The 25023-nt window shown below is 40.1% G+C and overlaps 1 protein-coding gene across 3 annotated transcripts in view; it reads right to left on the bottom strand.

Annotated features, from left to right (window-relative positions):
- The window catches only part of Usp3 (ubiquitin specific peptidase 3), an 87166-nt gene extending 62897 nt beyond the window's left edge, over positions 1 to 24269 (bottom strand). The window contains exons 1-2 of one of the 3 annotated variants that reach the window (XM_031346077.1): positions 23092 to 23200; positions 13210 to 13419 (exon numbers count right to left, since the gene is read on the bottom strand). In XM_031346077.1, coding sequence (XP_031201937.1) covers positions 13210 to 13219 — 10 coding nt within the window. In that variant the 5' untranslated portion in view covers positions 13220 to 13419; positions 23092 to 23200. Of the gene's footprint in view, positions 1 to 13209; positions 13420 to 17629; positions 17647 to 23091 lie in introns of those variants that run through there. The other 2 variants (XM_031346078.1, XM_031346076.1) reach the window with 2 other exon arrangements.
- Between the last annotated feature and the right edge of the window lie 754 nt (positions 24270 to 25023).

A 25023-nucleotide genomic window follows, 5' to 3' on the forward strand; every position in this document is an offset into this window, starting at 1 on the left:
AGAAAGAAAGAAAGAAGAAAAAAAGAAGAAGGTGAGAACTAGATGCCCAGATTCTAGCACTGGCTCTCCATCATTACCAGAGGCAAGAGTGAGACCATCATGACTCTTTTCTATCTTCACTGTAAAATGGAGAGTAGGTAATGACTAACATACCCTTTAAAATCATAAAATTCTACAAGTGGGCTATAACTAGGGGCAAAAGCACGTGCATCATCCTCCCTCGTATAAAAAATTTCCAGTTCTTTCTACCTAATTTTCTTAAAAAGTTTAAATAAGGACTGGAGAGATAGGTCAGCAGGTAAGAGCATATGCTGCTCTTGCAGAGGATATGAATTATGTTCCCAACACCCACATGGCAACTCATAACCACATGTAACTCCAGTTCTAGGAGATCCAACACTCTATTCTGGTTTCCAAGAACATTAGGCACACACAGTGTCCAGCATTTAGGCAAAACACATTAAATAAACATAAATAAATCTTTCTTTAGAAGAGAGATTATTGTTAACCTAAGGGAAACAAGAGGTTTGGCCAAAGAATAGATGCTAATATAGTATAATTTTCTAAGCCTAATGGTTTTCACATGATGTTCCTGCCTCCCATCATCTACCTGGGAAGCAAGCATTCTACTACACTGTCAGTAACAGCACCTCGCTACAGCAGGAGAAAGAGTGGAGGTGAGAAGTACTTAGAATCACCAAACTACCACAGGCAAACACTGCTGCAACAGAGGAAAACAGAGCCTACCCCCAACACACAAATGCACATGTGCCCAGACATGCATGCACACACATGCACACACATGCACACACACACACACGCACACACACACAACCTTAAACCTGTGACATTCTAAAGTTTTAGCACCCCAAACAATATTCTTTTTTTAAATAAAGTTCATCTATATCTAGCTACTATTTCTGTAGCACACACTGTTATGCTAGGAACTATTACAACTTTCATGATTATCACTTCATTTAACCCTTACACTACCAGGAAGTATGAATTATACTCAGCTTGTCTTAAAGATTAGCAAAGTAGGCACAGAGAAGTTACGTATTTTGTTAATTTGCTAAGAGACATCTGGAACTCAAGTTCACATGGTTTTGAAGGCACAGACTAGCACTAAGAAGTAGGTCTAAAACATGCTACTTTTCTGGATCTTGCTACTTAGCCCATGCAGGCCCCAAATTCTCAATCCTCTTGACTCACCCTCCAAAGTACCCAAATTACAGGCTTAAGCCAACATACTAGAAAGGCCTTTTTGTTTGTTTGCTGGCCTTTTGTTTTGTGTTTGTAGATAGGATCTCACTGTGCTATCTAGATTAGTCTGGAACCCCTTGGCTTATTCTCCTACATCAACCTCCTGAGTAGCTGAGACTACAGGCATGTATCACATATGCCAATGTACCACATCACTTGGCTTCACTTCTGTTTTCAAAAGATACCTTACCATATGCTTCTGTGTCTGCACTTGCAAAGAAATTGTTTTAAAGTCTTTAAAAACAGTTATGTAAAAAGAACAGTATGGGAAAGCTGGGTGTAGGAGTATACACCTTTAATCTCAGTACTGCAAGCAGCAGAGGCAGGCAGATCTCTGGGAGTTCCAGGCCAATCTTGTCTACAGAGTAAGTTCCAGGATGGCCAAGACTATGCAGAGAAGCCCTGTCTCAAAAACAATCCCCTACCTACCCCACCTCCAAAAATAGTGTGGGGAATGGAGGCATATGAATGTACTCTCATTTTCAACTACTCTGTTTGAAGTGTTTCAAAATATATTACTTCTCTCATAATAACAAATTTGATTTCTAAATTTAAAGATATTGGCGCTATAAATTAATACTAGAAGACTTACAATTTTTAAACATTAGTGCTAAACTAAATCAAAACTAAATATTATAACTGTAGATGCATAAAAATATTTCAATTTAATATTAAAGTATGTATACACATTCCACATAAGATCCAACAGTAAAAGTATTTTCCTCTTGAAATTTAGGAATAGGCTGGCACCATTCATCATAAAGGTTCTAGAAATATTAGTAGAAATATAAGATGAACCCATTGTACTGACTGGTTTTGTGTGTCAACTTGACACAAGCTGGAGTTATCACAGAGAAAGAAGCTTCAGGTGAGGAAATGCCTCCATGAGATCTAGCTATAAGGCATTTTCTCAATTAGTGATCAAGCGGGGAGGGCCCATTATGGGTGGTGCCATCCCTGGGCTGGTAGTCTCGTTGGGCAGGAGAGCAAGCTGAACAAGCCAGGGGAAGCAAGCCAGTAAGGAACATCCCTCCATGGCCTCTGCATCAGCTCCTGCTTCCTGACCTGCTTGAGTTCCAGTCCTGACTTCCTTTGGTGATGAATAGCAATGTGGAAGTATAAGCTGAATAAACCCTTTCCTCCCCAACTTGCTTCTTGGTCATGTCTGTGCAGGAATAGAAACCCTGACTAACACACCCACTTTCCCTGAAATTAAGAGGAAGGCATGTGATCCTCTATAGGTATTTGGTTTTCAGAGAACAAGACAAGAGTGGAGTTTTTACACAGAGCAACAGGAGGCAGCTGGGGCCCAAAGGGTGAGCCAGGGAAGACAGGACTAGGCAGAGATCAAATCAAAGAAAAGCCCACATATGAATACCAAAGTCCAAGTGCATAGATGTGCCAGACAAAGCCTCAAGGAAAGAGAACAGAACCAGGAGTTTAGGGCAGAGGCAAGGAAGAGAGTTATGAAGCACAATTCACTCTTCTCCTTGAAAACCTTTTTCCACTCTTCTTTTTACTTCTGTCCTTTTCTTCTTCCAGGCTGGCAATCAGCCTCTCTTGAATCATTCATTAGACGAGTAAATTATCTGTTGGTGAAGTCAGTTAAGCATTTGTTATAACAGTTTTCCCTTTCTGCTTAATTGCTCTGTGGTTGTTCCCACTAAGAGTTCTCCTTTCTCATTCCCTGACTCTGTAACAGAAGTGATTACATGTAAATTCAAGCCTTATGAAACTCAACATTTCCCCCCTCGCTACTTTTTGGAAGGCTTGCTCAAGGGGAGGCCAGCCACCGTGTGAGAAGTCTGACTACTCTGAAACATACTGTAAGCCTAAACTGAAGAGATCACAGGAAATGACATCATAGGAGCACAGGGAAGCAATCATTTATAGAGACATGTGAGTTAAGATGTTCTAGCTACAGATATGCTACCTGATGAAATCCTAGACAAGTTCTTTCTGACCAACAAAATTGTAAATTCAAAGCACATAGTTATTTTGAAATTCTGAGGTACAGTGACAGATAGCTACCCAGAATGAAATATTTTCCCACCTGCCAAGCAGCTTACCAGCATTACTGGCACTCTTAGTTAAGTGAGTAAGGGAGTTTTAAGGGATTCCCCCTAACAGGAATTGAAGCTGTCCAAAGGCTCAACCACCTTTCTGCAGAAAAGGTAGTGAAGGCTAAGACATGGCAGTCTATCTTGAACTAAGTTGCTTTACATTGGGGATCTTTCTGTACTGAGCAGTATTATAGAAACTCAAAAGCTCAAATCCACATATGTTCCCAGCCCTAAGTCTGAGTAATTCTTTCATGAGTATAAACATCACTTCTAATGTCTCCCTGTATTACACTAAAAACTAAACAAAACCAAAACAACACCTCAGTAACAAATAGTAAGTCAAATCTTCAAAAGTTCCAAAGCACTAGTCCTCTAGAGAACCCTCCCCACTGTGTGTGAAGATTCTTAAAAAGCACCTTAGGAAATTACAGGACTCAACCTTTTCTCCTCATGAAAAGCTACAAAACCTATGCTTCAATCGTCTTGCCTCTGGATTATGTTATACAATAACCATTCTGAGAAACCTCAGATTGTACTAAGGTTCTTCGAAACCTCTAAATAATTTTAAGAGTTGAATATACCCACACCATCTGTTTCTAATTCTGACTTCATCCCAAGAGTTCTGATATAGTAACTTGATTCCCACCACACTCAGCAATACCTGATACCAAGCTTCCCCAGTATTAGGAACCCACATTCTAATCAGAACCCCAAGATTTCTGAGGAAGTATGGGATTTTTCTCTTAAAATTTTTACCAGGAGACACAGTGACCTGAACTTTTGCTTGCACTGTTTGAACAAGGCAAAGCCTTGATCAATGACCCCCAACCCTACTAGAAGAACCCTTCCTTCTTATATAAAAAGTATATAGAATAGCACAGGAATTTAATTATTACTTTGTAGACTCCAAGCAAACATGCTAGAGTCTTATATCTAACTATCCAAGAATGGACTTTAGAGCCTACAATCTACCTTTTTTAAATTCTGTTGTGCTTTAACCTACAACAGTTGATTCTAGAGCCTGCTTCTTCACTACTAGACAGGACATAGCTACTTCATATGGTATGTTAAGGACTTCATAAGAAGCATGAATCATACAGCAAGAACTTTTTTTTAAAGCCTCAGTTTCCTCAACCTGAAAATATATTTAAAAGAATTAAATGACTGTCAGGAGTTATAATGCCAGAGGCTATTATATACACTGCAGTAAACATGCTCACATGTATACGGGATAAAAAAAGATTCATTTACCTTTAGCTTACACTTTTTAAAAGAATTGCAGCTGTGGTCGGGCACACGCCTTTAGTACCAGCACTCAGAAGGCAGAGGCAGATGGGTCTCTGAGTTTGAGGCTAGTCTGGTCTACAAATGATTTCCAGGACAGCCAGGGCTACATACACAGAGAGAAACCCTGTCTTGAAATAAAAAAAAAAAATTTAAATTTCAGCTGAAAACATATTTTCACAGAGAAATTTCTAAGACATAGATAGACAGCATTAGCCAACAAAAGACTCCCTATGCCTGAACTAAATAAATTATATTCAAAGCCACATTAAATGAAATAAAATATGACTCTAATAAGTTTATTCCAAAATTGGCACAACTGTTAAAACTATCTTAGTGTTATAATTAAAATCAGATATGTCTAGCATAATACTTTAGGAAACTAAAATACATCTAGAAGCACATTTTGAGAAATAATATAAAGAGGCTTAAACACCTTATTAAGAAGCTAATTGGATAAAAAAGTACTGAGGCTAAAGAGATGGCTCAGCTGGTAAGAGCACTTGCTGCTATTCTTACAGAGAACAGGGTTTTGTTCCCAGCAACCACATGGTGGTTCATAACCACCCCTAACTCTAGTTCCAGGGATCCAACACCCTCTTCTGGCACCAGGCATGCATGGAGTACACAACATGCATACAAGTAACCATTTATACTATGAACACGTAAGGGCTGAAGGAACTCAAGTACCAGAGCCACTGAAATACAACAAACTCAAGAGGCATGTGGAACAGACACTAGATCTTGGTTCATCAATACAGATACAAATATACCTTTGAATCTATGCTATTTTTGATAATGAGGTATATGTAGAGGGGGTGTATACATATCACTTTCACTTGGGTATGTAGGTCTCTATTATTTTTTAAAAACTTGTGCTCTTGCTCCCTTGCTTCCCCCCCCCCCACCATCTCACTCCATGTGCTCACGGCTGGCCTCTACCTCTACTTTTCTCCTCCTCCTCTTCCTCTTCCCCTTGCTCCTCTTCCTCCTCCTTCTTCTTCCTCTCTCTCTCTTTCTGCCTTTCCCTGCCTCTACTACCCTCTTGACTCCCCTCCCCATGCCCTGAATAAACTCTATTCTATATTATATATAGTGTATGCATACACTATATATATATATATTGTGTAGAAATGTATATGTACAGCAAGCACACACAGCTCACATGTGTGAGGGACCCCACAGTGGTCAGAAGAGGGTATTCAATAGCCTAAAGCTGGACTTACAGACAGCTTTATGTTAGTCCTTCCCTAACATTAGTGCTGGGAACCAAATTCCAGTTCTCTGGAAGAACAGCAAGCACTCCTAACCACTGAGCCATGTCTCCAGCCCTTTCATCTCATTTTTTAATATAGGGTCTTCACTGAACCTGACGCTAAACAATTTGGTTAAGGTGGTTAGCTTGTGAGCAACATAGATTTACTTTGCTTCAGGCCCACCCCAGCTCCTCAATACTGGAACTTCAGATTAGCACAACCACACGCAACTTTTATGTGAGTGCTGAACTCAGAGCTTCATGATTGTGTGACAGGCACCTTGTCTTCTGAGCCATGTCTCCAGCCTGGCAACTATTCTTCCTAATGCACTGTTAATACACATTATCAGTATGCCAACAAATGGAAATGTCAAAGTTTAGACTAAAAAATATGATAAAGTCTGTTTTTTCATTTGAGACAGGGTCTTCCGGCAGGCCTCTTAACTCAGACCTCTGGTATTAGCCTTCCTACAGGCTGAAACTGGAAGCATGAGGTACCACAGCCAGCTTCTTAATATGATCTGTACTATATTTCAACATCTACTAGGGATTATAGGTCAAGACATTTCAAAATGTTTTTAATTTCTAACTAATTTTAGCAAAGAAGTGAATAGGAATGATTTCAAGTCACACAGATTTAAGATATGGTTACCAGCTTTTCTGGGCCAGCAGCTTTAACTTCTACCCCAGATAGTCCAGTTTTTCCTTACCCACCTTATCATCAGAGTCTCCTTTACGAGTTACTTCCTTAGAGGCATTAGGTACTTGACACTGCTCTGACCCACCTTCAAGCTTTCCCCATGTCAAAGCATACACAGAAACTGAAGACTTCTCAGAGGCAGAGGTGCTCTGCTTTGGGAGCTCTCACCTCAAGCTGAGATCATCAACCTTAGCATTCACATGGAGCCCACTCATGTCAGTCCCAGTGAGAAGCTATGCCACCAATCTTTTGCATGGGTAACTAGCAATGCAGCAGGTTTCCCTCCTATTTCACTGCATGTGAGTCAGGAGACCTGAGATCATCAATCACCTCAGAGGACTAGGGCATTTCTCAAAATCTAAGACACCATGCCCTTGAGGATCAGCATCATTTCTAGACATTGAAATCTTTATTTCTAGCCTATGCAGAACTATCTTGTACTACAGCCACTCTGTAATCTTGAAGAAGCACCAGGTAACAGGCAAAACAAAGGAACCTAATGTAAATTAAAAGAAGTCTCAGCAAACAGCTGGCACTCAGCAGTCTGGTGGGGTGAAACAACACTGATAAGAATGTGTATTAGGAATAGTCCACTGCTCAACATGAACCTTGACCCAAACCATATGAGTAGTTATTTCTTAACTAAGAATGTTTCCAAGGCAACTTCCAACTGACTTCAAGGCTTTCCAATCAGAAAAATAATTTCAACAAAGCATTTCATTTCAATAGCCTTGGCTATTTTATTTTAGTAAAACCACAGGAAATGAAAACAGGATATGAAAACACCTTTATACTATTAAAAAATCTTTTATCCATGACTACTCACACAGAGTTAAATGTTTATTCATCCCCCTCAAGGCACCTAACAATAATAGTAATAATAATTTAACAGCTTTGTGTACAATGCTGTTCATTTATAGCATTATTATTAACTGCAAAAATACTCTAAATAGCTGGGCAGTGGTGGCACACACCTTTAATCCCCAACACTTGGGAGGCAGAGACAGGAGGATTTCTGAGTTTGAGGCCAACATGGTCTACAGAGCTAGTTCCAGAACAGCCACTGCTACAAAAAGAAACCAGTCCTGAAAAACAAACTAGGTGGTGGGCTGCCAAAATTGTTGAGCAGGTTTAACCTAAAGATCTAAGTTCAATCCCTAGAACCCACAGTGGAAGGAGAAAATCGACTCCCAAAACTTACCTGTGACCTACAGAAAAAATAATAATGTAATTAAAATATAAAGTGGGAAGTATCAGAGGAAAACACCTAACACTGACCTCTAGCCTACACACACAAAAAAAAGCACAAACACACACACACATGCGCAAGCGTGCACACACACACAAAACAAAAAATATTTCTACAAACATGGACTGATATACAAGATACAATATTAAATGATAAAAAATATACAGAAAGTATATATAGTTTCCTGGCTGACGATTCTTACTTTTGAAAAATTTTCTTTAAAACAATGTTAGTGGTCTAAGTACTCAAAATATGAAATAAAAGCAGCAAAGATCATGTGGAAGATCTAAAACAAAAATCAGACACACACAAATGAGCCAAGCTATATTTCAATTAAGTGTATGGAAGGGGAGGGATGACTAATTCCAACTTTGAACATCCTATCCTGCTTTATTTATTGCTCATGTACAGACAAAATCAACCATGAATAACTGCTAAACTCTAATTACCAGAATACCTTTTGCAATGGTATGGGCTAGCAATTCCAGAACTACTTTCTCTGATTATAGAATTAAGCAAGTGAGGCTGGGCGGTGGTGGCACACGCCTTTAATCCCAGAATCCCAGCACTTGGGAGGCAGAGGTAGGCGGATTTCTGAGTTCGAGGCCAGCCTGGTCTACAAAGTGAGTTCCAGGACAGCCAGGGCTACAGAGAAACCCTGTCTCGAAAAACCAAAAAAAAAAAAAAAAAAAAAAAAAAAAAAAAAAAAAAAAAAAAAAAAAAAAAAAAAAAAAAAAAAAAAAAAAATGAAAGAAAGAAAAAGAATTAAGCAAGTGAGTATACATGCTATAGGCGATGACAACCAGATTATCAGTATTGAATATATGCAGCAAATATGGAAGGGACAGGGGTCAGCCTATGGTGTTGAAAGAAATCAGGGATGCCAATGGGAACTCATGGTCATACAAATACAAACATATACACCAATGGTGGTAGACATACCTATTCATACTTACTTAGATCTTTCTGCAGAGAGATCTTAGTTTATAAACATTACTCACAACCAAAACAAATGAGGGCTTCTTTTAGAAATGGCTGATACCAAGGCTGGGGTAAGCTGGGTACAAAACATGCATGGAACATCTTGTGGTAGCAGACAGAAAAAGCCCAAAAGAACATATCAAAATTACAGACTAGCAGGGCAGTGGTAGTGCAAGCCTTTAATCCCAGCACTTGGGAGGCAAGGCAGGTGGATTTCATAGTTTGAGGCCAGCCTGGTCTACAGAGTGAGTTCCAGGACAGCCAGGGCTACACAGAGAAACCCTGTCTCAAAAAAAGTAAATAAATAAAAAATAAAAGTAAAATAAAAAATTATAGATTAAGAAGACTCCCAAGACCCAAAAGAACATTCAAAATTACAGATTAGGAAGGCTTCCAATGGCCAAATCTAAGACAAGTTGAGTTTCAAAATAAATAATGATAACAGTATCACCAAATAAATGAAAATCTGTGCCTGTGCTATGATGTCTAAGTGAATGCATAATAAGTATGGGAAAAAGAAAAACTCTTCCTCAGAGAATACAAACTAACACATGTGGAAGAAGTATTAGCTAGAAAACTACCATCTTGAGACCATCCTAGTGATAACAAGTAAAGTCAAGAACAATTAATGAGCCAGACACATGGTACATACACATAATACCAACGACTGATTGTGTGAGTATGTGTATGTATACGTATATATATGCTATAGAGTGAATTCAAATGCAGCCGAGGTGACTAAAATCCTGACCATTCATTTATTCGTTCATTCCTTTCTGAACTTCTTTTCTTTCTTTCTTTTTTTTCTTCCTTTCTTTCTTTTATTCTTTCTTTCTTTAACCAGGGGTAGGAGCAGCAAAGTGGTTCAGTGGGTAAAGAGGCTGAATCTTCTGATGTCCATACATGTTTTATGGAGTGTGTGCACATGTGTATATTAGTGCTACCACTATGTCCATGGGCATAAGGCTATCTACAGGAGCACAGGTAGCCCCTGAAGGATGTATCCCTTAAGAAAATTGAGTTCCCTCCTCTAGCAGCCTTTAGTTGCCAAGAACTCCCCTGCTAGTTTCTCATCTATCCATGCCAGGATTTTGGCAGGCTTGATCTTATATAGGCCCTACGCATGCACTCATAACTTTGAATAAATCTAATTATATTTATACACACACACACACACACACACACACACACACGCTCTTCAAAAAAGATTGGTGATTCCAACAGTATACTACTTGCCTAGCATGAGCAAGTAGTACTTGCTAGATACAGTAGCAAGTATCTCTACTATATCTATCTAGAATAGAGTGTCAAAATTAGTAGTATTTTATAGGACAGGTAAACTGGAGTTCTTCAAAAAAGGTAAAAGAACTATTCTATATGAAAGAGATATAACTACAAGTAACACATGATCCTGGATTTTATCTAGGGTAATGGGAAGGCAGATAGAAAGTGGAAATAGCAATACAAAGAACACATATGGACAACTGAAGAAATCTGGATACGAAATGTGTATTATACTATTAAATGTCTTAATTTTGACTAATATCCTATGCTTACTGCAAAGAGGGTCCTTGTACTTATTTTTAAAAACTATGACAATGCAACATTATGTATACAAATTATTCAGGGGTAGGTAGAATATATAAACATAGGATACCTATGGAAAAGTGGCAAAGGAAATGGAAATGAGATAAAATCCTAATAATTGGCAAGTCTAGATAAGGATGATATGAAAATGTATACCTAGCATATAAGTATATAAGGTATAAAAGTATACATAACTTAAAGATATGAGATTTAAAGCCTGGTGAATGCCACCAAGATGGTTCAGAAGGTGAAAGCACTTGCTGCCAAGCCTGGAAACTGAGTTCTACCCCTGAAACCTACATAAAAGTGGAAGAAAAAAACTGAGTCCACAGTGTCCTCTGACCTCCACACACAGGCACCTCCCCCACATCATATGCATACAAAGTAATAATAAAAATGTATTATCACATTTTTTTAAAAAAAGCATGCATGCCAAGGTACAACATTTTGAATTTTCAAGAATACCAAGGCAAAAAATTAAAGGATGTACATAAAAGAGGTAAATGAAAAGCATCAGGTTTCTAACAACAGTTAGGAAGTAAAGATAGGCAAGAAGATAATGGTCATTTAGCATAGAAAGTGGGTAAGGAATAAAGCCTCAAACTGATAAATATATAACTGTGTTCTGACAAGTACTCAGGTAATTATGAGAGCATTCACACTAAGCAGATCTGGAAAATGGCTATAGGCCTGAGGGTAAAAAAGGAAATTGCTTTTCTATTCAAAGACCTTTGGTTTTACTAATCATCAACTATGTATATATGCACTACTTTTCTGAAAACATGAACTTTTTTTATTTTATGTATGAGTGCTCTGCTGCATGTACACTTGCATGCCAGAAAAGGGCATCAGATCCCATTACAGATGATCATGAGCCACCATGTTGGTGCTGGGAACTGAAATCAGGACCTCTGGAACAGCAGCCAGTGCTCTTAGCCGCTGAGCCACCTCTCCCGACCCATGAATTAATTTTTAAGGGGTAAAACAGTCATATCAACTCATGAATCTGCCCAAATCACATTTTAATTTAAAAAATTGTCAGGACTCAAAGAGAATGCTTATCTACTGTGTACAAGAGCCTAAGTCAGATCCCAACCTCTGTAGGGAGAAGATGGAGGCAGGGCACTAAAATCTATTACAAAACATAAAAATTATGAATTTTATTTATTTATTTATTTATTTATTTTATGTATGTGAAAACACTGTAGCTGTACAGATGGTTGTGAGCCTTCATGTGGTTGTTGGGAATTGAATTTTAGGCCCCACTCACTCCAGCCCAAAGATTTATTTATTATTATACATAAGTACACTGCAGCTGACTTGAGACACACGAGAAGAGGGCGTCAGATCTCATTACAAGTGGTTGTGAGCCACCATGTGGTTGCTGGCATTTGAACTCTGGACCTTTGGAAAAGCAGTCAGTGCTCTTACTCGCTGAACCATCCCTAAAACATGAAACTTAAATAGCAATTCATCATTTGGGACCAGGCCACCTACTCAATTCCTATTACTTTTACACTAATTTGTCCTTCTCTACTACAGCAAATGTAATTTCAAAACTGTCCAAAATTTATCATCTATATGTTAACAGACCCTGATACCTACAGAGATGGAAAAGAGAGGACATCTGGTCCTGGTGACTCCCACACATCAAAGCAAACTGATCTATAAGGCTCAATGCCCAAATGGCTCAAGTATTTTACTCTATTTTTAAGAGGACATCTAAAATCAGTTTTTCAACATCATATAAAATAAAATAATGTATGAAACCACATTCTCAAAACTGTAACATGCTAAACATTCCTGTTATTATTCCTTCTATGACAAACTCAGACTTGTTCAGACCTACTTTGAGAAACAAAAATCTCTCAGGTTGTTTCTATTTTGTCAGTCTTCAACTTAAATCCTGGACTGTGTCTCTATTTAAATGGAAACCAATAACCATTAAAGCCACAGCAGATCATTAAATCACAATCAGAATGGGACACTTTCCTGTCTGGAAAACCAGACACAAATAGCAACATAAAAATTACTAAGAGTTTAATATTGTTTCAAAAATAACTTCCCCTAGAAGCTGATTATATAAAGAATGAAAACAAAAGCCATGAATCACTTAAGAAAATCTAGTGTGAATACATATTTCCATGTATTTATAGCAAGATCTGATGCAAAAATTCTATACTTCTGCCAACAATCTAAGCAAACAAATATACAGTTAAAAAGTAATATTTTAAAAGAAATAAGTCATTATGAGCACGATGTATTATTTTTTAAAAAACAAGAGCAAGTATACAAATTGTTAAGAAAACTTTGTGTATATTAAGGAAGCACTCCCTCCTACAAAATAATTATATTTACAAGCCTCATTTTAAAAATATTTGAGTTTTGTATGTAGATGGTTTTTGCCTACATATATGTCTCTGCAACATGTGCATCTGCAAAGGCCAGAGGCATTGGATCCCTTGGAAGTGGAGTTAGGATGACTGTGAGTCACACATAGGTTTTGGGAAAGAAACACAGTTCTTCTAGAAACATAGCAAGTGCTCGATCCAGGCCCTGAGATCTATAGATCTCTTAATGTAAAACTTTCTTCAGAGAACAACTAGTTTAACACCCACATTTTACATTTCTTTCTAGTTTCTTTTGATTTTGTAATAAAGGTTAGTACTAAAGCACACAGTGGAAAAAATTCCCATGTTAACATTTACTGCTAACTAGGATGGGAAATTTTATTCTTTTAAAACTAATGAGCCTGTCAATAAAAAAAATAGGAAAAACCCCACAAATTTGGCATGTATTTATTTAAATAATCCCAAATGAGACTTACAACATTCCATTTTTTTGTAAAGATTTGAATTTTAATTATTTGCATGTGGTTGTGCTCTTGAGAATGTGGGTATCTTCGGGATTCCAGAAGGGGGCATCAGATCCCCTGGAGCTGGAGATTCTGGCTGGTGTGAGTCTTGTGGTGTGGGCTGAGAACATGTGGGTCCTCACAGCGATCTCTCCAGTCCTCCAAATTCTAGTAAACAAGTACCTGCAAACTCCACAAGTATTAACTACTTTAATTTTTTAAATAGCTATTATTACTTATCAAAAAACAAAGGCTGAACTTTTTATTTTTTAAATTTAATTTAAATTTAAAAGATATAATTTCAAATCTGACAATCTTCCAAAATACATACCATTACATATTTTAGATCTAAAAAATATTTTAATGAAGCTCTAAAACAAACAAGAATACTAAAAATCAATAAATCAAGACAATGAATATAAGCCTGTAGGACTAATTTCTCATAATGAATGCTGAATTTGAGTAGCTACTGCACACAAAAAACAGGTGAGGCTTGATCTGTGAGTTATATTACAATTCCCATAGAATTGCTGATGTAAGGCCCAGTGGTAGTATTATTGCATGCCTTTAATCCCTGCACTTAGGGAAGGAGAGGCAGGCAGATTTCTGAGTTTGAAGCCAGCCTAATCTACAGAGCAGGTTCTAGGACAACAAGGGCCACAGAGAGAAACCATGTCTCAAAAAGCAAAACACACACACACAGACACACACACACACACACAAAACCCACCAACAACAAAGCTGTAGCTCACTGTTAGCAGCCAGAATAACCCACATGAAGACTTAACATGAATTAAATCAAATTTCAATTAAATCCAAATTTTACAACATGACAGTAAAATTTTAAATTCTTTTATCAATAATAATGTTGTTCTGTGGTCTCCACATAAAATAACTTTTTAAAAATCTCTATTTTGACGGGCAGTGGTGGATCACACCTTTAATCCCAGCACTTGGGAGGCAGAGGCAGGTGGATTTCTGAGTTCAAGGCCAGCCTGGTCTACAGAGTGAGTTCCAGGACAGCCAGGGCTACACAGAGAAACCCTGTCTCGAAAAACCAAAAAAAAAAAAAAGATCCTTTGGAAGAATAGCCAATGTTCTCACCTGAGCCATCTCTGCAGCTCCCTATATAGTTCTTTTATAAACAAACACCTAGTATACTAGAAGATTTTTGTAGCATATCTATGGCCATAGAGAAACATTTCATCATCATAGAAATTTATTTCCTAAAAACTTTATTTTTCTCTTCAAAAACTTATAAAAGTATTAACATCCCAGCCAGGTGTGATGGCTCACACCTGTACTTCTAGCTACTTGGGAAGCTGAGGCAGGACTGCAACAGATCAAGGCCAGACTGAGACACTATCTCAAAAGTCAATAAGTCAAAAAGGTTTAGAAACCTCAGGTTAGTCAGCAAGGACAAAGACTTAAAGAAGCTAGACAGTGTACTATCTTACAACTAGTTCTATTAAATCTACAAAAATATAGCAGTCTCTTCTAAAGGATGAAAAAAAGAGTAGAGCAGTCCCTAAAGCTTGTCTTGAGGGCAGGCCAAAGATAAAAAGGCAAACAGATTTCTACAGGGGAGGTTATCTTCAATCCAGCTAGAATAAAGAAAAAACAAGATACAGCATCTATCCAAGAATGGAAAACACATCACTGATATAGCAACTCAATCCTAAAGCAGATAAAATCCAATTCGAAATACTATCTTTTAAAAGATATGCATTGGTTTATCTTAAAAATAAACACACGATTGCATTCTCAAAGGGAATTGTAAAATTAAGTTAGTTACAATTTATTATAACATATTCAGCTAACACAACTCAGGGCAAGTGCAAATTTATTTTGTAACGTCCAAGTTTAATTTTCTTTTCTTTTCCTTTTTTCTTTTTCCCTTTCTTTTTTTAATACAGAACTTCTTTATGTAGCCCTGGCTGTCCTGAAACTCCTTATATAAAGTAGGCTGGCCCGGAACTCAAAGCAATCAGCTTCCCAAGTGCTGGATTAAGGCATGTGCTACTACCACCTAGCCCAAGTTTAATTTCAACAGTAGTTTTCAAAATCTGAAACTGCTTTCCTGAGCTCACATGGGTTTTACGAATCTCTAAACACACACACACACACACACACACACACACACACACACACACACACACTCAAGAGAGAGAGTTTTAAGACCTGCAATCTAAAAACTGTAATTAACTTTTATAGGAAATACACCTGGAAAATCTTAGAATATAACTAAATATAATAAACATGCTACCTAAAAGCAGATTTCAGATTACTTCTGAATTACCAGAGGCAAAAGTAAAATTCTATAGCTTCAGAAATCTTTCCCTCTTCTACAGAACACAAACCCCTACCACAAAAATCTCTAGTACTAGAAATAAAATGAAACCAGCAAGGGACGAAAACTCAACTGAAGGACATGTTTTTCAACAACCAGAAGCTTAATGCATTTTTTCTATACCTATATTGAAAGGTTATTATATCTGCATGGTGAATTTCCGTCTACAAAAAATAAAATAAAATAAAAGGGCTGAGCATAATGAAGCTGACTTTCAAGGCTATTTTCTTCCCATTTATAGAGACAACTCTTTGTGCCCACTAAAATGAGTGACTTTTAAGATGTAGAATTTAAAAACATATTCTCATAGCAAAAATCTTCCAAGGAACTCATTTCAAGCATGTTTCCAAGCCCTTTAAGTCCCTTAAATTACTAAGCATTAAGTTTCTAAATGACAAGTTAAAAGTCTGAGTGGTTGAGTTTAAGCTTTGGCTATCTTTTAAAATCTGAGGACATCTTAAGCAACTCCTAACCCCTGCCTCAGTTTCACAATCTATAAATTAGGAAAAACTACAAGGATAGGTAGTTAATTAAATCAGTCAAGATTAAATGTTAGCAAACTGCTTTGAAGTTACTTTATATTGTTCTCAGTTTTCCTCCTACTCAGTAAAATTAACAGATGAGAAAACATCTGGAATTACTACAGATATTAACATCTGCAGATTCATAGTAGTTATAAAAGATGGTTTATGTTTACAAACTTTCTAAGCCAAAGTTCATTCAACAATTGCCATTGACTTCAAGACTGCAATGAACATTTTTTTGGTGAATACCTTCTGAGCCTCAATAATATCTATTCTTACCTACATTCCCAAAACAGACTGTTATATAAAAATTTCAGAGCATCTTGAGAGGTCTTGGCACAAGGCAAATCCAGGTAAGATGAACAAGCTGTTACTGTAGCTGATACTATTCTCAGCATTCTCCACTGTCAATCATCGAGAGCACTCCCTCCAAGTACCAGCCCCACTGAGAACCTATCAAAGTACTTCCTCCTCAGCCATCTGTCCAGGAAAGCGCAATGAAAACACCTAGAGAGTCTGCTCTCCTATCCAAAAGGATATGAACAGACCAAACCCTGAGGAACTGCACAGCTCACATTCTCTACTGCAAAGCTTCCTACTAAATCCCTTCTCAAGCCTGGGCTGAACCCAAAACGTTTATAGAAGTAGTCTGAAACTACGGCTTAATCAAAGACTGTTTTCCCCAAAAGAGAGAGTGTAGACAAGAAGGAAGTGCTCAAAAAGAAAAAAAATAATGAAAAAATTCACATGTAATTTATTCTAACAGAAGAGGGCTCAAATTTTAAGACAGGAATTTACTTAACTTAGTTACTAAACTACACTTTATTTTGCTTCCTGCCTACAAATACTATGAAGTTTTTAGCATCTCTACATCAAGTTTGAAAGAGCACAAGCACCGGGCAGTTGTGGCGCAGGCCTTTGATCCCAGCACTTGGGAGGCAGAGGCAGGCAGATTTCTGAGTTCAAGGCCAGCCTGGTCTACAGAGTGAGTTCCAGGACAGCCAGGGCTACACAGAGAAACTCTGTCTCAAAAAAAAAAAAAAATTTAAAATAAATAAAAGGAAGAAAGAAAGAAAGAAAGAGCACAAGCAAATCTTTCGTATTTCAGTACAGAAGAAAACTGCATAAATTCCAATAAGGAGGCCTGCAATTGGTTCAGCAGGCAAAGGCACATGTCACCAAGCCTGATATGTTAGATCATAGGAAAGGGATCAATTACTATAAGTTATCTTCTAATCAATAGTGCTTCACACACACACACACACACACACACACACAAAACACATTGTAAAAATTAAATAAATTTCTATGAGGAAAAGTAGAATATTATAAAATCTTACTGTTAATGGTATCAATGTAAAGAATGATTATAATTATCTTGAGGGTGAGTTCCAGAAAAACAAAGAGTTCTAATTTCTCCCTCAGCCCTACCTTTCCTTCTGCTTAGGCCATGTAGGATGTTCTTTATATACTAGGTATATTGCTTGGAAAATAACATCTGATCACAAAAGAAACAGACCTGGCTCAACCCTTCAGCTTCAGTCTTGTCAAACACAGCACATGGACAGTTCCAGGGCTTTCAAACCCACGACGAATCACTTAGAGGCTGTAGGACAGGTTGAGGCTGCTTAAAGTACTGGGGTTGGGGTGGAGAAGAACACTGCCAGTGTGACTAGAAAGACAACTCCATTAACTTAGGCTTTATTAATATTACTAAGAGATAGTTCAAATTCTTCAGAAAGTAGACAAGTATAATACAAGTTCAAATACTAATCTTCAAATCAGTATGAATACCACCTACCCATTGATTTGAATGACCCTATCCAATGACAATTAATTTTCCATCAACCCATCTATATGTCTATACTACCTAAAGACTACAAATTCTGCACTAACAAGGTCACGAATGGTCACCTGCTTACAATCCAGCTTTCTGGCTAACATACTGTGAAGGGGAGGCTAGGGAAAACATTCTGGGGAATAAACTTATTTATTCTCAAAATAAAGTCAAAGATCATTTCATAATCTATGTGAAAAAAATTAAGCAAGCATTTACTGAGTACAACACTGCAGTGGATATTTAGTAAACACAGCACAGAATGTTACTTAAAAGAAATTAATGTATTCAACCACAATAAACTAAATAACTGGTCCTATTTAGAAAATTTAGTCTAAGTGACAAAACTAGTCTTCTTTAAATGTAGGCTGAGAGAAATAGGATACAAAATAACCCATCACTCCATCAAGGTGACCTCCTACTTTTATCACAAACTGATCAGTACATTATAAATTTATTACCATGGACAAAAGAACCAGTCAGTACCTCTTCCTACTAAAAGAATCTTTAAAAAAATAAAATAGACAGGTTTATCTCCAACAACCCCTCCAAACACAAACTGCAGATCAATCCAATCATTCCTTCTTCTTGAATAGAGTGATTTAGGGGTAAGTGTACTGGAAATTTAAAGGCTCCCTTAACTCTTTAAAGGATTAATCAGGGAAAAATTCTCACAACTTCCCAATTATAATATAGTTCCAAATCAACAGCACTTTAAACCCCTAAACTCCAGGTACTTGGCTTTCCTTAGTTTAAAAACAGAACTGTTTAGAATATATTTTTTAAGCACTTCATGTTTTATCCCTGTCTTTTGTCACTAGTTAAACTTTCCACCTACAAAAATGCCCAAGCCTCCAGCCCTGAAAATAACATCTGGTGTGTGCATAGAACACAAGGCTTGAGAGACTGGCCCAGTTTTCATTTAAACTTTTGTAATTTAAAACTAGAATGCTCTAAGCCACAATTAGGCAGGCATAAATCAGCTTTTACCTTATTAGGAGATCCCTATTTTCAACATTTACCTTAAACTACTAACTACATGGATTTATCTTCTAAACAGGAGTTTCCTGACTCTCCAACTAGAATAGACCTACTTCTTTGAGAGCAAGGGACCACTAGACCCCCTGATCTGTTTCTCAGCTAATGTGTTTCAGACTTCAAGTATTTACAAACGAATACCTATTGCCAGCTTCATGAATGTCTCTAATTTTGTAATGTGAGTTTGAGAGGAGCAGGTGTCCCTAACCATTCTACCTATGAGATCTCAAAGTAGGATCTCTAACCTTAAAACTTCAGTGGTGGCACATGCCTTTAATCCCAGCACTTGGGAGGCAAAGGCAGGTGGATTTCTGAGCTTGAGGCCAGCCTGGTCTACAGAGTGAATTCCAGGACAGCCAGGGCTACACAGAGAAACCCTTACTGGAGGGGTGGGGGGGGCAGGAAGCAAAGGTCTTCAGGGATCCCCCTTTCAGTGGATCCAGAAGGTCAAAGGTATTTCCATGAATGATACTAAGATACATAGAAAGAAAAAGATATTACTATATTAATTTGTTTTGGTTTTGTTGTTGTTCTGTTTTGGTTTTCGTTTTTCAGGACAGGGTTTCACTGTGTAGCCCTGGCTATCCTGGAACTTGCTCTGTAGACCAGACCAGCCTCCAATTCCAGAGATTCACCTGCCTCTGCCTCCTGAGTTTAGGGTCTAAAGGCATCTGCCACTACCACTGGCTCTGTTTTATTTGAATGTTTCCTTTCGATCTCTCAAGAGCACAAAATGAAGTTTTCTACATAATATATGAAGTTTGATATCTGAAGAGACTTCAATGAGAAGCAGATGTGACAATCTAGATGTCTTTACAAAAACATGACTTGGTGGTGGTGGTGGTGGCAAACACCTTTAATCCCAGAACTCAGGAAGTTGAAGCAGGTGAATCTCTGTGAGTTCAAGACCAGCCTGGTCTATACGTTCCAGAACAGCCAAAGCCACACTGGGGAAAAAAAAATGCTACAAAAACATATAAACTTAAAAAGCTACTCTCCCCATTAAATTCTGAAAAATTTTCACATAAATTATTTCTGTTTATAAGTATTAGATTTATTATCAATACTCATAATTAAATCAGTAAATATTTAGTTTTAACTTCTAATTTATTAATAGATATAAGTCGCACAAATACCCAGGATTCTGAAAAATGTTCAGAATATAAAGGTCTTACAAATAAAAGTTGTATGATGTCTGTAGCATACAGTTACATAACACACAATGGCCTCCACAGCTAAGCTCTAGTTAGTCCTGAAATATCATTACTCTTACTCCCTAATCTTGCTGAGTTCTGTATCTCCTTGTAAAACAATTCATCATATAGCCAACATGTTTGGGCTCCATTTAATGGGCTTAGACGTTTAATTCTCAGAGTCCAATTTATAAAACTGTACTAGTCTGTGATACCATTAAATTACTTAGACAGCAGAAAGCAGCAGTTTCTCAAACTTTCACACACAATCTTGCTCATCCTAACAGAGACTTGTGAAGTAAATGCAAAGCACTGTTCTTTTTCCAGATGACATAATGAAACTCACTCAAGGAAACAGGAGTGCTGGTCCAAGGAGGTGGTGCCTCCTACAGTCTGTGCTGTTGGTCTTTTGCAATCTGCCTAGCTGTCTCACTGGGGTATAATTGCATACTCCCAATGAAAATAAGGCAGGGGCATTACTTTTATTGTCTATGTGCCAAAACGTGGATATTCTCCTTCCTCAGTAAGAGTGTATGAGACTCAATACCAGTCAGAGCATTATTTCAACACATTGGCTACCCTTCTAATCTCCTACCAAAAATAATACATACATACATACATACATACTGGAGTGATGAAGAAAAATAAAAGCCAGAATACATAATACTCCAAGATGATGAGTGAGTTAGTTAAGGGATCACAGATTTACCAATCATTTAATTACTGAAACTACAGACAGGCAAGAACAAGATCAAGCTTAATACAATAACATTTGATTGTACCAATGAAGGGATGCCAACAGGTTAAAATGGGAGGCCATTATGAAATGAGCCTGAGACAGAAAAAAACACCCACAGAGTTGTGAAACTAGCTTTATTGGTCCTACAAATGCAAGTGATTAGACCCATCCTTCCAAAACAGGGTCAGAGGCAACCATTTGTTGCACGTTGTAAAGAAATCACCCTTCCATTACTAATTTGTTCTTGTTTTCAGCACAAGTCTCCCAGCTATGCTCCATTTTTATGTGTTGAATTCCTCAAGAGGGGCTTCATTTGCTGTGTCTCTTTTTCCCAGTCAAAGTGGACTCCGTAACTGATGAAGGCAAGACTGACTCACAACAGGATATCTGCCACTTGCATAATTCTTGTCTTTTTTTAGATGCATGTGCACAATGAAGCCATTTCTAAGTTTGATGTGATTTTACATAGAAAAAAAAATTGGGCTTTTGTTGACTACAGATGAACAAGAAGTGCTCCGCTCCTTGTGAAGTGTAAGCTTTTCCTAGTGGGAGGGGGAAGGGAGGGAGAGAGAGAAATCTCTCTTGAAAAAAATTCAACTATAGCCCCACAAGCTATAGCTAATTAACTAACAGACCACATGGACTGGCCTGTTAGTAGTTGTTATGTTCCTAGCTCAAGACTCACCGTTGAAGATGTATTTACAGGTAAGGCCCATTCACACAAGTTCTGAACTCCCACAAAGAACTGCAATACTGGCCCAGTAGGGTAGCACATGCCTATAATCCCAGCACTCCAAGGGCTGAGACAGGAAAATTATAAATTCTAGGTCACCCTGGTCTCACAAACCAAAGGAACTGCAATTCTGTCCTGTGAAACCAATTAACTTATTAATTTTTAAAGGCTTCATGCAGATCAGAAAGACACCTGACTTTACAAAGGTAAGCAAGACACCAAGTCTTGGAGCTCCAGAAAGCTGCAGTTACTTCTATTCCTTACCCTGGAGGGCAGTTTTCTTTGTGTTACCCCGTATGTTTTGCTTCAAGAATATAATCAATCACCTTTGAAGAAGTAGTATGTCAAAAGTATTAAAGCAGTCCCTAAACTACCTTCCTAGCTCCCATCCAACCCGGGATGAAAAAGAAACCACTGGGCAGAACCGTACCAACGTCTTTTCAGCTTTGCAAATGAACTTGATTTCTGATGCAAGCGATTCACATTTTACACTAACAGCCCAAGCTGCCAGTGATAATCTTAAAGCTCATAAACAAAGACCAGCGTCGGCACCAGGGCCCTACCAGGAAGTAATCAAAGCCGGGTGGCCCGTCCGACCTTAAGTCCGGGCAGACAATGAGAGGGCACCGGGGCTTCCAAGGAGGCAGAAGGAGTTAACGCTTAAAGCAACTCAAAAAACGTAACATAAACCTACGAAGTATCCCACACGCACTCGGAAATTCCCAACGAAATCCCGGCCAACCCGAAAGACTGTCTCGGAACAATCTTCGAAAGGAAAAAACAAAAAAACAAAACAACAACAAAAAAACTCAAGCCGCCCTTCCAAAGCAGCTGTTGGCTGCCTTCTCCGGAGGTTTTGGAGCCCGCAGCCTGTTTTCAAACTTCACCCTCACAGGCGGGGAGGGAGGCAAGACTCCGAGAGGAGCGGTCCCCAGCGCTGTCCGCTCCGGGGCTGCGGGTGAGCAGAAGCCGGTGGGAACCGGAGGAGACGCAGCCTAAAAGGGCTCGCGCGCCGGCAGTCCAGACAAAGCTGCGCCCGCACAGGGGCGCTTTGCCCGTCCGGCCCACGGGGAACCGCGAGCCCGACCCCCGCCACACGTGCGGCCGCACGCGGGGCCGGCCCTTCGGTTCGCGGAGCCTGGGGGGGTGCGAGCCGCCGCGTCATCCCGCCGCTGCGCGCTCGCCTCAGGCCCCCGCGGGCCTCTCCTCAGCCGGCCCGGCCGTCGGGCCGCGCGAAACAAAGGAGCCGCCGCCGCCGCCGCGCCCGCCGCGCTAGCCGCGCCGCGTCCCCTCCTCGCCCCGCGCGCCGGGCCCGCTCCCCCTCAGCCTCCCTGGAGGCCGCGCGCTGTCCCCGCACCCGCGGCCCTTCGACGGCAAGGCCCCGGCCAGAGCCCGGACCTCGGGTGCGCGGCCGGCCGGCCAGCCCCAGAGCCGCACTCACCGCTGCAGCACCAGGACGACGGGGAGCCGTTGGGGAACTTGGCTGAGTCCGGGGCGATGCAGACGCTGGAGCTGAGGTGCGGACACTCCATGACCACGAGGACGGCGGCAGAGACGGCTGAGGCTCTGGGGCGGAGGGACTTCAGAGGCTCCGTCTGGGGTCGCTTCTGACCCGGTGCTGGGCAGACGGCGGCTTCTGGGTCCCGAGCCTTTGCGTCAAAGAAAGCAAGGGCTTCCGGGCGCCGGGTTTTGCCATCCGCCGTCTCCCGGCGCCCCGCTCCAGAGAACGTGGAAATCCGGACTCCTGGTTCTGCCGCCGCCCGGGGACAGCAGGCTTCCGTCTTCTCGGGCTGCCCCGCCCACCCTGCTGGCCACGCCCCTGGCTCGGCCACGCCCCCACACTAGCCAGTGGGCGGGGCCTCGGCGCTCACCTACTGCTAGCTGCTAGAGGAAGGTCCGATAGGGACGTGAAGTGACTTTCCGAACTCTGATTGCCGCCGCCACCATCACCACTCCCCTAGCCGCGGCAGCCGATTCAAGGGACCCCGACAAGTGTGGGTACTCATCCGGGGCGGAGCGTTTGGGACCGCTGCGTCTACTGCAGTGAGTTGACTACACAACAGCGAGGTAGAAAAATGTGGCCACACTGCAAAGAGTGCGGAAAATGAAAACCACTCACACCGACGTGCTTTGAAGCCCCATTTTACACCGGAAGAAACTGACTTTTGGGGCGTGGCCCTCGGTGGCCCAGCCGGCTGCAAAGAGCCCAGAACAGTCCTGACTTTCATGTTCTCCCAGGAGGAGGCGCGGTCCGGAACTGTTCTGAGTTCTGAGTGTGTCACCTAGGTACTGCACGGTTGGGTCCACCGGAACACCTGTGTTCCCGGGTCCACGCCATGCCATTATGACTCACTGTTATCTCCTGCCCATTGTGGGTATTTTCATACCTATACCTCTTGAAGTTGAATGGAATAACAATCCGGTTTGCTGTGCAAGGTCGCGGGTGCTAGGTAATAAAAACGAGGCAGTGTAACATTTGTTAGAAGCCCACCTGGCTCCCAGCCAGGCACTTTGCATACCACACCTCGTTTAATCCTCAAAACAACCTCTCCAGTGGCTGCTATGGTCCGGTTTTTTTACAGCCAATGAAACCGAGAGTACAATTTGCTATGGGAAGATCGGACACTCCCAAACCCCCGCCCCCACCTCCCCACTTCAAATCTCTCTCTAGAAAGAGGTGAAGGAGAGAGGACAAGAGTCTAGAGGTAGAGAGCCTGAAACCTCACAGTCTCTGCCTTGAAGTTATCTAGGGCTCCCAAAAATCTAGCCTCCAAAGTTGGGCTGGCTTTCTTTGTTTGTTTGTTTTGTTTTGTTTAACCTGGTGAAGGAGCCTTCTTTCCTTCATCCCCTGACGAGCAAGTGGAGAGGGAAGAACGATGTGGCAATCCTTGGGGCAGGAAAGGAAAGGTCAGGAAATGATTAACCAGCTGGGCCGGATAGTGGTTAGTTAGCACAGGACACCTCCCAGAAGTGCACGCCTCTAGCACCCCTTAAGCCACTTCCGTACACCCCACTACTCCACCCTGTAGCCTTCTGCCTGATAGTGTCCACCCACCTAGGACATCTCTGCCCACGGTGGTATTTCAGATTCCTCAGTCCAAGCAACTCTTACCACTTCCCCAAGTTGTATATGACTGCTGTCAAAACAAGGCTTGGGCCGGTTTTGACGGTGAGAAATTGTGGAAAGTTAGCTGCCTAGTGTGTATTCAGATTGGCACTGCCAGCTACTTAATGGCAAACCTTAGCCATTAAAGTCTTCTCGAGTCTTTTTCCTCACCTATCCACTGGGAAAAAAAAAACAATACTTATCTGGTGAATTCCTACCCTATAGTAATTAACAGATAAAGTTTGCTTTTCTTATTTAAAAAAAAAA

This window comes from Mastomys coucha, unplaced genomic scaffold (assembly GCF_008632895.1).
Source record: "Mastomys coucha isolate ucsf_1 unplaced genomic scaffold, UCSF_Mcou_1 pScaffold23, whole genome shotgun sequence".
NCBI lineage: Eukaryota > Metazoa > Chordata > Mammalia > Rodentia > Muridae > Mastomys > Mastomys coucha.